The 17369-nt window shown below is 39.0% G+C and overlaps 2 protein-coding genes across 3 annotated transcripts; both read left to right on the top strand.

Annotated features, from left to right (window-relative positions):
* The first annotated feature begins 774 nt into the window (after positions 1-774).
* Positions 775-6223, top strand: LOC116200781 (TMV resistance protein N-like). Of its 2 annotated transcripts, none has more exons than XM_031531683.1 (7): positions 775-921; positions 1022-1071; positions 1193-1741; positions 1907-3053; positions 3345-3617; positions 3738-5496; positions 5757-6223. In XM_031531683.1, exons 3-6 carry the CDS (start codon positions 1218-1220, stop codon positions 5427-5429), a joined length of 3636 nt encoding a protein of 1211 aa, XP_031387543.1. In that variant the 5' UTR covers positions 775-921; positions 1022-1071; positions 1193-1217; the 3' UTR covers positions 5430-5496; positions 5757-6223. The 2 variants fall into 2 exon arrangements, with proteins under 2 accessions (XP_031387543.1, XP_031387542.1); XM_031531682.1 differs by having other exon boundaries at positions 3345-3620.
* A 2531-nt stretch (positions 6224-8754) lies between these two features.
* LOC116198758 (cell division cycle-associated protein 7-like) lies at positions 8755-12474 on the top strand. The gene is made up of 5 exons (XM_031528989.1): positions 8755-9159; positions 10569-10808; positions 11072-11155; positions 11400-11529; positions 11683-12474. Exons 1-5 carry the CDS (start codon positions 8879-8881, stop codon positions 12193-12195), a joined length of 1248 nt encoding a protein of 415 aa, XP_031384849.1. The 5' UTR covers positions 8755-8878; the 3' UTR covers positions 12196-12474.
* Positions 12475-17369: the final 4895 nt, after the last annotated feature.

Genomic DNA, 17369 nt, shown 5'->3' with positions numbered 1-17369 from the left:
GTTGGCCATATGCTCCTCAGATGCCACTGGAGGCCTCTGCGCCTGCATTTGGCCTTACCTCGTCAGATGAAGTTGCAGAGGTACTAGGGGCCTACGACGATGTTGACTGAGGGGCAGGTGGTGGTAGGGGGCTCTTAATGCAGATTGTCCTAGATCAAAAGTGAAAAAGGAAAAAGAAGGAAAAGTTCTTGTGATTTCCAATCGAAAAGAAAAGTCCTTATGAATTTTAAATTTTGTTTAACATAAGAAACTAATCTATATCTAGATATATATTAATTTAACATATTCTCACAAAATTCTTCCATGTGTCCAACAAGCGCTTTTCACATAAGCGTATTGAAATAACGAAATTCTTCTGTTCATGCCCCTCAACTCATGGTTAGCCGCCTCTTCGACGCTCCATTAATATAAACTTACCCATTTTTTAAAGTTTTTTTTTTCCAAATTTCAATAATATATTTACAATTTTATTATATGTTTCATAGTTTTCTTTTCATTAATATAAAATTATCTTTTTTCCAATCTTTTTTTTCCCAAATTTTCATAATGTATTTAATATGTTTCTAATATATATAGAGATACTAATTAATATAATTATTCCCAATTTTTTTATTTATTTCTAACATTTTGTATTATCAAATTAGTAATATTAACAGCGTCAACAAATGTCTGCGCAACATGTGGATTACATGACTAGTTAATTAGTAAAAACGAGGTCGTTTTTTGGAAAATTTACGACTCATCAAGTCAAATGATAAGGGGTCACATCATTTTTCTTTTTTTCCCCATTTGGGACGGAAGGAACCTGTCTTAAATTTGAAGACGGCGAGATCCATTAGTGAAGGTGATTATGCAAAGAAGAATCTGCAACTCTTGGTCCAGATTGTACAAATTCTACTTTCTGTTCTTTAGCAACTCAAGGTAGGTATAGCTTATTATGTTATGGATCAGAATTGGCTTTTGCAACTCTTGAATTTCTTGGGTGGTCTTCTTCCTCCTGCTCCAATTGTTTGTCTTCCAGGTCAGCTGAGCAATCTGAAGAATCTGCTGTGCTGCATCTACTTTCTGCAGGTACATGGTGCTTTTCCTAATTCCTCAGGTTGATTGATCTATCATTTCCAGAGTCAGCTCTTCCTATCTTTTATCAGATCATATTCTTGCTGATTGCTCACTTCCAATCGATCGATCTCAGAATTTGTTTAACAGAGGAGTTATCCATGGAGGGAAAGAGCTCGAGTGACCCTATATGGGATCATGCAACATTTGTTGTGGACAAAGAGCAATCTCATAAGACTAAGAAGCGCCGCTCAACTCCATTTATACGTGGAAGTAATGAGGTGTTATTAAGCTATGCTAACCACAAGTCATCTAAAGATCTGACCTTATATCTCGGTCGGACATTGGCAAAAGCCGGAATCCGCACTATCAACTACGGACATGACGGACACACTGCTTCAGTGGAAGAAATCCATCGATCCAGCATTTACATTCCCGTGATATGTGAGGATTATCTGTCGACACCGGGTTGCCTGACTGAGCTTGGATACTTGTTCGATATCTGGAAGCGAGAACCTGACAAAGTGATTTTACCCATATTTCATGGCCTCAAACCCTCTGATGCATTCAAGAGAGCCAGTACAATAATCGATAAAAGTCGCTTGGATCCATTTATTCGTGAGGCTGGGATTGAACCTCTTAATGTGGTTGCAAAGATGAGTCCATGGGTTGTCACCGATCCCTGGTATTTTCCCCCTTTCTGTCCTCCATAGTTCACATTTACTCTGTACCCTGCACTCTTGTTAGCCACTATCAATGAACTTGAGCCTCTCTCATGTGCTTGATATAATCTACTCTTCCTTAATCTCCCCTGATACACTCCTCCTGACAGTTCTGCATATTTTTGCAGCTCTGCAGAAATTGTGCACTTGATTGCTCGAGAAGTTGCAAGTATAATACATCCCAAATTTCCACAAGAAGGTCCATATTTTGTTGGAATTGATCGGAAAGTAGAACAGATCATGAATCTTTTAAATGCCGAAGTTAATGACAAAAGGGTAGTTGGTATGCATGGGATGGGTGGTATTGGAAAGACTACTCTTGCAAAAGTCATTTATAATCGTCTCTCAGCTTGCTTTGAAGGCTGTTGCTTTCTTCCAGATATCCGGCAGACAACCAAACGAATGAAGAACTTCTGTCAGAATTTGCAGACGAAATTGATCTCTGGCATATTAAAGAGAGAGTGTGACGAGATTACTTCTGCTGATGAAGGAGTTAGCTATATGAGAGAAGTATTTTGCAATATGAAAGTGCTGATCGTTCTTGATGACGTGGACATAAGGTTTAATCTCACAGAACTCATAGGAGACCTCGATACATTTGGTCCTGGAAGCAGGATAATCGTTACCTCGAGATATGAAAAAGATCTTCCAAGAGTTGATCAGACTTTCGAAGTTCCAGAGCTGTGTCGATGGGAAATTCAGCTGCTTTTCTCCTGTTATACAGATGCAAATTTTCATCCTTTTAATGTACTTGCTGCTGAAATTGTGTCTCTTGTAGGAGGACTCCCCCTTGTCGTGGAAGTTATTGGGTCATTGTTGTTTCGTAGAGAAGTTGCAGTATGGACAGAGACACTTCAAAAGTTAAAGCTTATACCTAATAAGGGAGTGCAAGAAAAGCTGATGATAAGTTATGAAGCCTTGGATGCCCTGCAAAGACAGATGTTTCTTGATATAGCATGTTTAGTCAATGGAGCAGATCGGCGGATTGCATCGTACATGTGGCCTGAGTTCAGCACATCTCATTTTTTTGAAGGAAGTGAATACTGGCATTTATCGTCCCTTGTAAAAATCAGAGGTGACAATGAGTTGTGGATGCATGACGAACTACGAGAGCTAGGAAGACAACGACTTGCATGTCAATGTGGTGACACAGATTTCCCGATGGAAATTAAACCTCAGACAACACGGAGAGACCACGGCTTGTTTGAGGGCGTGAAGATGGAAATTAAACCTGAGACAACATGGAAAGACTACGGCATGTTTGAGGGCGTGAAGGTAAACCGTTGGCCAACAAGCTACTACTTGATGTTGTCTGTAATTTTGATTCAATATTAACAAACAAGTAGTGTTAGGGTAAGTTCCGCCAATATTCCTTGTAATTTATGCAAATGACACACAGAGTCCATTGTTTAAAGGTTATTCATATCCTTTGAGCAATCTATAGGAGCAATTTATTGACGCGCTTAATTTCTTGTTGATATTCTTCTGTTGTGTCATGGAACATCCTTTATTTGCAAGGAGACTTTCACTGATTTTCTTCTCAAAATCATTAATTTCTCATGATAGGGAAAGGGGAAAGTTGGAGCACTCATTCCTCAATGTGATGATCTAGCACCATACGAAGATATGAATACCCAAGGGATGACAGGCGGAAGGTTTCTCAATGTGGAAGATGCAAGTATCAATAGATACGATGCTTTTCCAGATTTGAGGTGGCTCCAGTTGCATAGATGTCCTCAAAATTGTGAAGAAGCTATATCATTTCCGAAGAGTTTAGTTATACTGGACGTTTCATGGAGCAACATCGCTGAAAGCTGGGAGGGTTGGGGGCAAATCAAGGTGGTATAACATACATGGCTGTAGCCTCCTTTTCTTTTATATAGATATCTTTAAATTTGTCTGCTCTTACATTCCAAAAGGATAAAAAATTTGATTTGGCCTAATTTTCTCTTGCAACAGATGGTGAAAACGTTGAGAGTTTTGAACCTTACAGGCTGTAACCATTTAATCACTACTCCAAACTTCTCTGGTTTCCCAGACTTGGAGGTACTGATTCTTGAACAATGCTGCCATTTGGTTAAGATAGATCCATCGATTCGCCATCTACAGAACTTAGTTTCACTGAATTTGAACTTCTGCACCGAACTCAGCACCTTACCTAAAGAATTGGGCTTCATGAAGGCACTGAAGGAGCTGTTAATAGATGGAACTTCTGTGCAAGAAATTTCTGCGTCGATTGGTCATATTGAGACACTCCAAACTGTCAGTGCTTCCGGCTGTCTTTCACTCGATCGACTGCCCAGTTCAATTGGTTATCTAAGATCCCTTTTAGTGCTCTCTTTGGATCATGCAAGAATAACCGAAATTCCAAGTTCAATAAAAGAGCTGGTAAACCTTCAGAAGTTGTCATTAAGGAATTGTCGCTCGTTAGGAGAACTACCAATTACCTTCGGAGAACTGGGATTTCCATTATGTGAGTTGGATGTTTCGAAAACGGGCATCTCAGAGTTGCCTGATTCAATTGGAAACCTCAGTAGCCTGAGAGTGCTTAAATTGGAGTCTTGTTTCATTGAGGAATTTCCTTCAACGATTGTTAGGCTTCAAAGACTAGAAGAGATCCACGCCTCATACTGCAGGAGTTTGACGAAGTTCATTCCCTCTGATTCATATAATGTTGCATTTGGGAGACTTATGTCTTTGAAAACATTAAGACTGGGATTTTCTCGTATTTCTGAGTTACCAGAAAACTTCCGTAGCCTGCCGTGCCTCGAGACCCTCGACTTGCTTCAGTGCAACATGCTCAGGAAATTGCCACTTCTTCCCTCTAGCATAACTCCTTTGCGGTATACTTGTAAAGGAATGAAGGAACCAATGCTCTCCTGGTTGGATAATTTGAAAGAAGTGCTTTTGGCAGATACTGACCCTGAGGAACTCATTTGCCGAGAAACGGGTTCTAAGGAACCCACATTTCGGCAACGTAAATTTTCACTTAATGGCGCTCCAAAATTGAGGATTATAAATTTTCGCCTCTCATGGGTCAATGAGATCTCCTTCCCATCCTTTTCCTGGGCTCTTCATTCACTCAAGAAAGTTGTCTTGTCCTGTGTGAACCTAAAATACGTTTCCGCATTTCCTCCAACTTTGGTAAGCTTAACGTTTCAACACTGCCGGTCTCTGAAGAATGTGTACCTCGGCAGGTTGAAAGCTTTGAAGGAATTATACTTGGACCACTCCGCCATGTATCAAATCGGCGACCTCCATGAGCAAGAAGCTTTGGAAATTCTGAAGTTATCCCACTGCAGAGTGGAACATCTGGGGGGGCTCCAGAAGCTAACGTCTCTAAGAAGTTTGACTGTCTCTCACTGTGATCACCTCAGCAAGTTGCCGGATCTATCCAAACTGAAAGCTTTGGTGGAATTAAACCTTGATAAGTCTGCCATCAGTCAGATCTCCGGCCTCTCTAACTTACAAGCATTGGAGATTCTGAAGGTATCCGACTGTGGAGCACTGGAACATCTGGAGGGGCTACAGGAGCTAACGTCTCTAAGAAGTTTGACTGTCTCCCATTGTGATCGACTCAGCAAGTTGCCGGATCTATCGAACCTGAAAACACTGAGAGTCTTAGACATTCCGGGTGGTTGGGATGACTGATGGTATTCAGAGCCTCTAAGGATTTGACATCAGACCAAAACTGAGTTCCTCAATGTTCTTATTCAAGGTAGGAAGGATTAAAATTAGCATACATTTTCTTCTAAATTTCGTGCATGTATTAAAATAAAAAAGGAGAAAGAATTTATGACCTGCTCATTATGAATTCATCGTTGATAGCTGTGCTCGTGTAAGCTAGCTGTGCACATGTTGCGGATCCCAATTGGATGGATAGATCTGACATTTTCTTTTTAAGGATTAGTTCTGCTACGGATCTAATTTTGATACATAGAGATCTGTCTCATTTGATGCTTGCTTTTCTCTTATCAGAAATCTACTGGTAGACTCAAAGATGTTCATTCACTGATGTCGCTCTGCCTACGGATTGCCCAGCAGTTGGCACTTGATTTCCTTGCAGAGGCTCCGGACAATCCGAAGCTTAAGTGTGAATAGCATCTAAAGGACAGCAAATGTAACTCCGCAATGCAACCACAAGACATTCGGCACAATGTCATGGAAAGGGCCCCCACCAGAATAATTTACAAATGCTTGCTCTCTGTACATCTGTGTTTTTTTTTTTTTTTTTGGGATGTGAATGCTCTCTCCATGTCAAGGATGAACACGTTGAGGAAATCTTCCCAACTTTTGGAAGCATAGGCATCATTTACTTTGCTCGGATCACGTTCTTTCTTTGGACATTGACTGCAAAAGTAGTCCTTATGTTTAGTGTTGTTTCCAGTAACTCTTTTCTGCAATGATCAACAAATGGCCAGTGGGTACGGCTCGCCTTACGATTTCCCTAATTGTTACGGCAAACAATCCACACAGTTTTCTATCATAGCCATTAGCCCGCACACATGGCCCTTATGGCTGCCTCATTATATCCTCGACTTATGATTTGAAGCGGTTCGATTAGCTTATGTTCCCTGGATTCGTATTTATACGTTGATAAATTCCAATTATATCGTCGACTTATCTTTGGTTTTATGTGAATCAATCAGTTTTAAGTGTTTGAAAGTCGTGATTTGTCACCAATTGATCTCACTTTAGCCAAAATCCGAGGTTCATGTTTCTGTTCTTCAGCTTGCTACTGCTACTGCAGAAAAACGCCCGAGAATTGTGGATGGCTTCAAGTGGAGGAGCGCTCATGCTGGTGAATTGCTGCTGCTGCCTCTGGGACTTGATAATGAAACACCCTGAAGCATTTGGTCTATGATATTTTTCTGGCGTATATATGTGCTCCGAATCAGTATGCGTGTTTTGGACTTTCAATCCCACCTGTTGCTCAAATATAAATTCACACACAATTCATTTTCTTTTGAAGGAATTATCGAAAACCTTTCCATGTATGTTATAGTAATCCAATTCATTCGCCGAAGAGATAACGAACTTTGTCACTGTCAAACGTATTGGCAGTTGTCGTCCATTTAAACAAGAGCATCCATCAGGTAAGCAAAAGGACCGGACCTGCAAATCGGTTGTCCTGATGTTAGGTCCTTCCAAGTCATCTGAGATTCCATCAGAGAAATGCTTGGTTCTGCATTTCATCGTCTTCGGACCAATGTAGTGAAGAAGGTCGGGAAGTGAATCCGAAGAATCTGCCACATCCATATGTTCCATATGATACCTTCAGACATTCGAGCAAACACAATATCCAGATAGGAAGAGATGACGACCCCATCCAGGCAGCTCACTCAATACACATGAGGCTCCAAAGCGAGCTTACACCGTGGATTAGCATCCTCAGCATTCCATCAAAAACCAAACTTGAGAACTTAGCTCGACTATTTCGGTTTTTTAATTACTTGGATGTCGCGGTAATTATAATGGTTCATGGCTAGGTATATATAGCATGAGTCGAATTGTGAGGCTTTGAAGGCAATGTCGTCCTATGCTCAAATACTAGTTCATCACTCAAACAGCCTCCCAAAAGACGTTATCAAAGCTTTTTATTTGACTTTAAGATCCCAACCGAAGCCATCCTCGACTAGCCAAGGTCGATCTCATGTTTAGGATGTTTCATTTTCTTTAAAAAAATTATTATTATTATTATTATTATTCTTTGAAATAATGTTTTTTTCCATGTCTAATTCTTGTAACTTTCTTGTTCATCAAGCTTAGTTGGCCTCATTTTCTATACGTTCAGTCACTTCCTGCAGCTTCTGTCATATAGATGTGATTGCCTATAAAATTACACTCTTCCTCCAATCATATACGGGCGAATGCAACTATCCAAAAAAAAGAAAAAAAAAAGATAATTTTGATAATTCGACTTTTTTTAGTCCATTTTTGTTTCATTGTATTTGCATTGGACACTCCATATTTTCAAAAAAATAAAAAAAGAAACATAATTTGATCATAGAAAGACTAATCTATTATTTTATTATATTAGGTCTAATGGCATTATTTTTTATTTGCTGAATGAGGTGTAATGGCATCAAATGGAACAAAACTAGCTTCTTTCCAGACAAGACAAAAGCAAGCACATTCAAACATTCTGTTCCCATTGATTAATGAAAAAGGGGGAAAAGGACAAATAGACAAATGGGGTTTAACTTTTATATAGAAAAAAAAGGAAATTAACTTTCATTTCCCCCCACTAGCGCTAGTTGCGGATTATTATAAATTATATTAGTTTTTATTCTAATAAATCTTAGTCATTAAGTTTTTTTTTTTTCTGAAAACTGACATCATGAAATCCTATTGAATTCTGACTAATTCAGTTAAGTTGGATGACTCACTAAAGGGTAAAATTCTTCCGCCGTGAATATTCTACATTTACATGGTCTAGACATTACTTAAACGAAATAAAGATCGAACCGTTTAAATCGCTCCACGTTTGCTCATTAAGTGTATTTTCAATGGTCATATTCAATGAAATTTCAGTACTTTCCGAATTCTAATCTTGTAGCAAAACTTGTATCCAACATCTAGTTAGTTCTGCTTTGCACTGTTCCTTTTTTTTCCCCGAAGATTTTTATAGTTCATAGTGCCAGATAATATCTTCCGCATATGAAGTGCTGGTTGTTTGATTAATTTCAGCACAATTTTCGAGTTCAAAACATATTGGTGAAAAAATTAAATATTAAGCAAAATAAGCGCAGGACATGGAATATATTATTAAAAGTGCATTATTATCCTATGAACGCACTAACGCTCATAGAATAGATTGTAAAAGTAAAATCGAGAGTCGTAAAACCGAGAGCCGAGCGGAAGAAGCACCACTCATTGGGCCATAGTGTAGAAATGTGCTGCTTCTTTGCTTTTCCATATTTGTCTCTCTCTCTTTTTTCAAATTTTAGAGAAAAATGTAAAATCTTTTGGTCTTCCATATTTGACATTACAAATTTCAAAGCCCCGACTCGACCGTTAGACCCAAAACCCCTCACAGATAGACAGACCGATTGAGGGGAGAGACCGAGGCAGAAGAAGAGAAACCCTCTCCCTCCGCAATGCCGACAATGGGGAGAAGACGGGCGACAACCCACGGGCCCGCCTCAACGCCGGACCCACAACCAGAGATCGACCCGACCCCGAAGATCTCCCTCTACGAGCAGAGCAGAGAGAACCGGATCAGGGAGAACAAGGAGCGGCTGCAGAAGCTCGGCATCATCGAACTCTCCGACAAGCTCCGGTCCTCCGCCCCGAGACGCACCCCGCAGCGCCGTGGGTCCTCCAGCGAGGACCGGCCCACTCCCGTGCTGCCACCTATCCCCACCCGCCGCTCTTCCAGGTGATTTTAGCAAATCTCTTGAACTCGCCGATGTTCTGTTGGGCTGTGAAATTGATTGTCTTGCATGGTTGCTGGGACAATGTTGCGGAAATGGGTTGATTTTCAGGACTTTGCCGTTGACTTGGCCTGAGAAAGATGGCACCTTTGCTCGTGTTTCTTGAAAGTATGTGTATGTGGCTGAAAGATTTGGACGTATTGTTCGAAAGCGGGTAGTCTTATCTGGTTAAAGATAAAACCTTGTGGGAAAATTTGCTCATTTTGGGACGTACTGTTACGTGTGTCTGATGAACTGTGCTCTGTTTTTTTGAGGTTTAATTAAGAATATGAGATGCTGGAGTTGTCGAACAAGTAGGGGTCAGTTGAATAAACTATGTCATATTTTCCGTTATTTTGGGTCAGAGAATGCTGATATCTAGATACTTTTTTTATTAAAACTAACATGACGGAATATAGCCATTTCTGGTAAACTTTTCCTAAAAAGTATGTATTTTGAGGGGCAATAGTCTTATATGTTACGTTCATATAAATAGTTTAATCCACTTGGTGCTCGTGTAGTCTTATTTCGCAAAAGTATCAGTCTCTAGATACGTGAAATTTTTTAGCAAAATTGTGTGGATTTACGTTCCCTGAACTGAAAAAGAAAAGTTATCTATTTACACCTAGTAAGTAGTATGCTTACTCTGGCCACCAAGTATGGAAGTAGTTAAGAGCGTTGAATGGTAACCACTGCATTTAGTCTACTTTGTTAAATGTATAATTCGTTTAGTTGTTTTGCCAACTATCAGTGTTTAGATACGTGAGATTTTGAGCAAAATTATGTGGATTTACCGTTCCCTGAACTGAAAAAGAAAAGTGATCTAATTACATAGTAAGTAATACACTTCCTCTGCCCAACCATAGTTGTTTTGCTAAACTATCCGTGTTTAGATACGTGAGATTTTTGGGCAAACCTATGTGGGTTTACTGTTCCCTGAGCTAAAAGAGAAAGTGATATAATTACACGATAGTAAGCAGTAAGCTTACTCTGCCGAGCAAGGATGGAAGCAGTTAAGAGCGTTGAATGGTAACCAGCGCATTTGGGCAGACTTGCCGGAGAACCGTTAATTACGAATCTTGACTCTATTAAGTATAAGAAACTCAATCTGTTCAATTCATTCCTTTCTCTCTCCAGCTGACATCGTAGTACTGAAGCAAAACTAAGGTAAGTACTACATTAGACTAATAGTCAGAAAGTTGCTACACTTATGGGACTTCCATAAAAACTTCCGTTTCTGTTCAGTTCATAATTCACGGATATGCAAACTTGACAGGTTCTATTATCCCTGCAGATGCATTAGTTATTTTTTGGCTTCCCAGATTCAACATACTACATCTGATTTCCAAATCTGTGTTTATATTTTGTCTATTAGGTTGCAGAATGTGACTCCTGTTAGTTATGCGGAAGTACCATTAAAGAAGAAAGAAGGGGGTGGTTCAGAAGACCAGGTCATTGTTCTAGAGGAGGGTGCGAAGCCTGAGATTTACACAGAGGAGCATGAGAAGCTGTTGGGCAGCACTGAGAGGAGCTGGGAACTTTTTGTTGATGGCTATGGGAAGGATGGGAAACGGATTTATGACCCCGTCAAGGGAAAGACTTGCCACCAGTGCAGGTAAGCCCATAGTTTCTCATCGAATTTCTTTTGTTATAGGAGGTGATCATTTGCTTTTAGTGCTTTTCAAATGTTAGATCTTTGAACTTTGGATTTGCACCATATATTATTGGAGAATGAGGAGACTACACGCTTATAATATACAAACCGTCCCCCTAAGGCATACTTTCCTCTCTTCCAATTTCTTCTAGCTGCAAGCATCATAAGGTTGCTATAATATATCGTATTTATGTCAATGTTAACCCAATATTGTGTTAATGCAGGCAGAAAACTCTTGGTCATCGTACACAATGCTGCAAGTGCAACATGGTACAGGGACAGTTTTGTGGAGATTGCTTGAAAATGAGGTAAAATTGCTTGAAAGCATTTTCCAGACATCTGGCCGCTTCTCACGCCCTATGTCTTCCTTTCATTCTTCTTGGCTATGTAGTTGACAACTTGTTCGACTTAAGGGTTTGAAAACAAACATGTTTTGAGACAACAAGACAGGCATGATGAAGACTGAGAATTCACATTTAATTGACCAATCTTAGAGCATCTTTTCAGTATTATTTCCATTGATCCAAACCGTGTGTATAAGCTGCTCTACAGGTATGGAGAGCATGTTCTTGAAGCCCTGGAGAACCCGAACTGGATCTGTCCAGTTTGTCGTGGAATTTGCAATTGCAGCCTCTGTAGACAAGCAAAAGGGTGGGCTCCCACCGGTCCACTTCATAGGAAGGTAAGTCTGTTTCGCTTTGGAAAAAATAGGGGAAGATTTTCCAGCTTTTTATTTTTATTTTTCAAAAATGAGGGAAATGCAGAAAAAACACATGTTGGACATAGAGCATTCCTTCATATGTAGCCTACATTTAGTTCTTGTTCCCTCTTATAGGTATCAAGGTTGGGCTACAAGTCGGTGGCACACTTCCTTATTCAAACCCGACGGGCACAAACAAATGAAGAAGAAACTGATGACTTAGTTATTCACTCATCGGTCAAGAGGTCACTGCCATTCTCAGAAATTGAAGAAACCGTGACTGAAGAACCTCTTGAATCTAATGACAATGAAACTAGAACTTCTGATGGGGAGATCGAGGGAGAGGAAAAAGAGAGCATTCATGCTCATGCAAAGAGGTCACTGGCCTTTTCCGGCAAGGAAGCAGAGGAAACAGTTGACGGTGAAGGAAATACAAGCACTGGAGTACTGGAGCCAAAAGTTGAAGGGACACCCGAGCAGCACAAGAGCGACGAGGATGAACCGGAAGTTCAAGTTATCGATAAGGAAAATAACGCAAAGCCAAAGAGGAAGTATGCTATCAGTGCGGAACCTGGCCAAGATAGTATTGGTGGAAGGCTGAGGCAGAGGCGTAGGATGCAGAATGGGAGCAATGCCTCAGTGGTATAGGAGAAGAGCTCGGAGTTGAAAGATTTAGTGAAAGATTCGTGGTTGGCGCTTGAGATGAGTTCCATGACGTTTTTTGGATGTCGAGAGGATCCAAATAGAAGCTGAAGGGATGATGACAAAGAAGATCTTGACGTACATTTTGGTCGATGGCTCAAACAATGAGCAAGTAGTATATTACTAGAGGGTAGCTAATCTTAGTGTAACCCTGAGACTTATTTCTTTTGTGCCTGCCTGACGGTATATGATATATAATGTCTTCAGATCTTGCCGTTAATCCTTTATGTGGTCTCCATCGTTTCCGCCCATGGAAGAAAGAGCTGAGTTTTGATCGACTAATTGTTTAATTTTACTATCATTCTACAAGTTGTGTCCATTGGTATCATTACGAAGATCTCATATGGTCAGTTCAAGTAGAACGTATTAATTATATGCCTTCTGGAATTATGCGTGGTACCGATCCTTTAGTCAACAATTAAACGATCCGATCCTTAAATTACAGGATGATGATCTATGAGAAGTTGACTTGAAAAGTTAGACTTCTCGAGTAGTTATTTGAGTTTTGGGAAAAAAGAATGTAATTATTTGAGTTTCAGGCGATGTCATTGATACCTGCTTTGACTGATCTGACTCATCGATGAGAACCAAAAGAAGATATTACGAGGAAAAAAAAATTTGTAATAAAAAGATTTCTTTTTTCTTTTTTTTGGTAATTTTTTATAAGAGTAACAAAAGGATTTCTTGTTCAGCTATGTTGTTATAGTGACCTAGATTACTTATCACAGGAAATAACTATTATTTATTAAAAAAATAGCGCTTTGACCCACGTCTAACCAACAGTTTCGGGTTTGGTAATGAATTTTATCAGTTCCATGAATTTTTTTGATAACCAAAAAATAGATAATGATCATTTTCTTTCGAAAAAATTATATGCCTTGTTTGTTAATGGAGTTTTACAACTCCACTCTACTTCAGTTCTTTAAAATTTTAATAATATAATAATTATTATTTTATCTTTTTTTTCTATTTAATAATAAATTTTCACACATTTTTTTCTAATTATTATTACAATAAATTTTTAATAATAATAAATTTCCTCACTCCATTCCATTTTTTTATCAATTCAACCACATAATCATTATTATTTTTATTTTTCTCATATTGTATAATAATTTCTCACACATATATTTTCCTAATCATCATTATAATCTCACTTAAATATATACATTAATATTTAGAATGGAGTAGAATTAAACTTCACTATATTACCAAATGCCACCATTATTTTCTAGATTACAAGACTCTTGAACCTCGCTAAGGTTGAATAATTATCGAGATATCACATATCATCAAGGACAAATCACTCCTCAGTTTTCAACATCATTAAACAATTACCTTTTGCATATGAAAATATTAGACTGCCCAAAAGACAAGTAACAATAAATAACCATTATCTTCAAGGGATTTTGTTGGCATGACTCCGTGTCATAGCACACGACTTCTCCAGCGTTAGAGGCGCATGGGCCTCACGACATATTAAGCATTTAACGGTTCAAAGACCCATGTCATGGAGACACAAAGTCATGCTAGAATTTTTCATCTTCAAGATTTCAAGACACTTGGTGAGGTTGAATTACCGAAAAATCACAAACAATTCAAGGAACAAATGACTCGATTTCTATCGCCAGTTCAAGAACTGTAATTACTATTCAAATAATTGTTTTATGGTCGCTCCTATATAGTTTCTGTTTCTCTAAAATAGTGAGCAACAGTGATGGCAACATTACCGCCTCTCGTTACGCAATGTTCGGGCTCTCATGTTTGACCGCGAACATATCAGACAAACTGAATAACCAACGCAAGCACTAGCCCCGTCATCGTAGTGCCACCAGAGGTTTAGTATAGTTCACAGGAGCCGAAGACGATCCTAAGCTCAAACCAAAGAGCCTACCCTAACATATGTGTGCCTCTCTCTCTCTCTCTCTCTCTATATATATATATATATCTTCCATATAATATTGCCACAAGAGAATACTACGTGCATTTGCCTTCTCTGTATTGCAAATGGGAAGAGACCCGCCACTCAAGCGGAAGAAGAAGGCTCCTTCCTTCTTCAAGCTCTTCCTCGGTGACTTCCCTTCCGAACTCGTACGCGTCTATGATATATGTCTCCCTCACTCTTTCACGCACTTAGCTTACCAAATTCAACACGATACAGTAAAACCATTTTATTTTTTTTGGTGAGACCACAAGTATATGCTCAGCCATTGCGGCATCCGCTAGTAAAACCGTTTTGAGTCATTCGATTTATTTTTAAAACAGAAGGTGCCACCAGCATTCGTCAAGAACTTCAGACGGACGCTCCCCAACAAGGTCTGGGTGAAATCAGACGGACGCTACTTGTCACATGGGTGGGAAAAGATTGCGAGGGACTTGAAACTGAAACTCGGAGATTTATTGATTTCCAAGCTCGTGGCCGAGGAAGCCCTCGAGGTTGTCGTGTATGACCCGACTAGTTGTGAGAAAGAGATCAGTGAGTTGCCACATATATACATTTTGACGTACCATTTTTCTTATTGGATTCCTCTCTTGGATAATGCATCCATTTAGTATACAGTGTCAATGGAGTGTTATTACGTTTAGGGTTCATTCGAAGTTTGGAAGCTCTAATCATTTAATTGATTTGTTTTTTTCTGTGTGAATTTAATTGATTTGTTTTAGATATCGACCTAAGGCGAGGCGGAAAGGGAGAAGATCACCCCGGAGTTAATGTGAATGAGGAGGAGGAAGAGAATGAGGAGGATGAGGAGGACGAAGAGGAAGAACGTGAAGAGGAAGAATGTGAAGAAGAAGAAGGTACCGGCATTGATAGTAGGGTTTCTGATGAAGAAGAAGCTGGGAGAAAGCATGCTGCTCGTGCTGCTGCCAGGCCGTCGTCGTCTAGGGGTCTCCTCCCTTACGAGAAGACCCTTGTCAAGCATGAAATGAAATTCTTCGTAATTTCCCGGATTATCATACTCTGATTTAGTATAATATTTATTTAGACACTGATCTTTTTCTCTTATTTCTATGTGATTGTTAGGGTGTTTTCAGGTACTACATGGCTATGAATTATTTAGCTATACGTCACTTCGAATTGGATATTTTGCTATATATCAAGGGCTCGGATGGTCGGAAATGGCATGTAGCAGTGAAACTGCGAACCAAAGGTTATCGTAGACTCGACTATTCGACGGGGTGGAGCAAATTCATCAGGGACAACGGCCTCTCGCCTGGAGGCACAGTCTCCCTCTACTTCATGGGAGGAAAAAATAATCTGATCGAGGCACGAGCGACTGGGAGGAGCAGAGACCCCTATTGCGGGGCGGCCCCGCGTCTCTCTCGCGGCAGCTGGCCCCACGTGGCGGCTTCCCCACACACTTTTTTTTTTTTCATGTATTTTAAGAATGGGGCAGTTGGGGCACCGGCCAGATTTTGGGTGGTTGAAGCCCAACGGCCTTAATTTTTTTTGAATTTATATTTTAAAAAATTATCTATATAATTACCCCATGTCAGATTCAATTTCCCACCGCTGCTTCAACTTAGCACTCAATTATCTACTTCAACTCGAATTTCACCCCAAATTTCCTCCTCTTTTTTTTCGATGAAAAAAAGGTCGATCCAAACCAATTGAATCGTTTCGAATATTATATGATGAATCCGAACTTCCCCCAAAATCCAAATTCCCGACCTTTTAATGCCTCCAACAACCAAAATAGTAATCATCCCAATCAGACACTTCATTCACGCCCGTATTATCCCCAACCATATGGCTTCCCACTAAATACAAATATTGAATTTGCGGATTCACCCTCTCAATTTATGGGTTGAACGAGTTCGGAATCTGGAAGCGCCAATATAGAGTCCAGTCAATCTCCACAGACGAGTTCTCCTTCGTCATTCTTAATTTAATTATTATTGATTAATATTCATTAAATAATTATTTAATTATTAATAGGATTTAATTAATTAAATTTAATTATCAATAAAAATAATTAGTAATTGTTTTTTTATGTATATTCATTATATGCATACAAATAAGTGTGTGGGCCTATTAAAAGATTTGAAATAAGAAACAGTGACTGTAATAGTGAGTTCCTCTTTTTGGCGAGTGAATTTTTGTCTGACGTGATATTTATGTGGCAACTGTAAGACCATGTTTAAAGACCCGTATAGAGATTAGCATTGCAGATAGTCTAAAAAGCAAATTCGACGTTCACCTAGGCGTTAAAGTAAAGATCGGCTTGGGACTCCATCAAAAATAGATCGGCATGAACCTGGTGTTATCCTTATTAACTATGATATCGCTATAGTGGCCCGAAATATGAACCGTTTTCATTTTTAGCAAGCCGATTTGAAATGTCGGTTTTTGTTTCCATGGTTAGGTTAATGTATATCATCTGACTTCCTCAATGAGCTTGTGTATATTTGCATTATTGTCACGTAAATCTTGGAGAAAACTATCAAAACATCAAATTGCCATCAATTTTGGGCCTTTAGAAATTTTTGCACTCTATATGATTTTTCAAAGATCATATTGTCATCAATTTGGTCATTTAAAGATTTTTGTCATCAATATGGTTCTTCAAAGATCTCATCAATATGGCCCTTCAAAGATCATGTCATCAATCAAATTAATCCTCCGTTAAAAACACCATTTAGTATTGCCTAGCCCCGTTAAATAGTTTCTATTAAAAAAAAACTAGAAAAAGAAATATATCTGCTAAAACAAAAAATCAATAATATTTCTCACTCCAACATATGCGTTGTGATTCTGTCAACCGCCTGATAGTCTCCATCTCCACCTCCATCTTCATTCATTTACATCTTTTCCATTGATATTAAGAAGGAAAAAGACACTAAATAGACACGTACATTTCGAAGATGAACATATACATACTAAGTGTTACAAAGAGAGTGTGAGAGAGACTGAGGGAGAGCAATTTTTTCATCTACCTAATCTTTTTCTATTTTTATTTTTATTTTTATATAAATTATTTGATGGAATTAAATAATTTTAACGGTTTTTTAACGGAGAATTAAATTGATGGCAATATGAAAAAATTGCTCTCTGGTGAAATAACATGTATTAATCTTACTCTGGCGTCGCTTTAATTCAAGCCACAAGATGTCTTAAG

This window comes from Punica granatum, chromosome 3, assembly GCF_007655135.1.
Source record: "Punica granatum isolate Tunisia-2019 chromosome 3, ASM765513v2, whole genome shotgun sequence".
Lineage (NCBI taxonomy): Eukaryota > Viridiplantae > Streptophyta > Magnoliopsida > Myrtales > Lythraceae > Punica > Punica granatum.
This window is presented reverse-complemented; position numbering and strand designations above follow the sequence as displayed.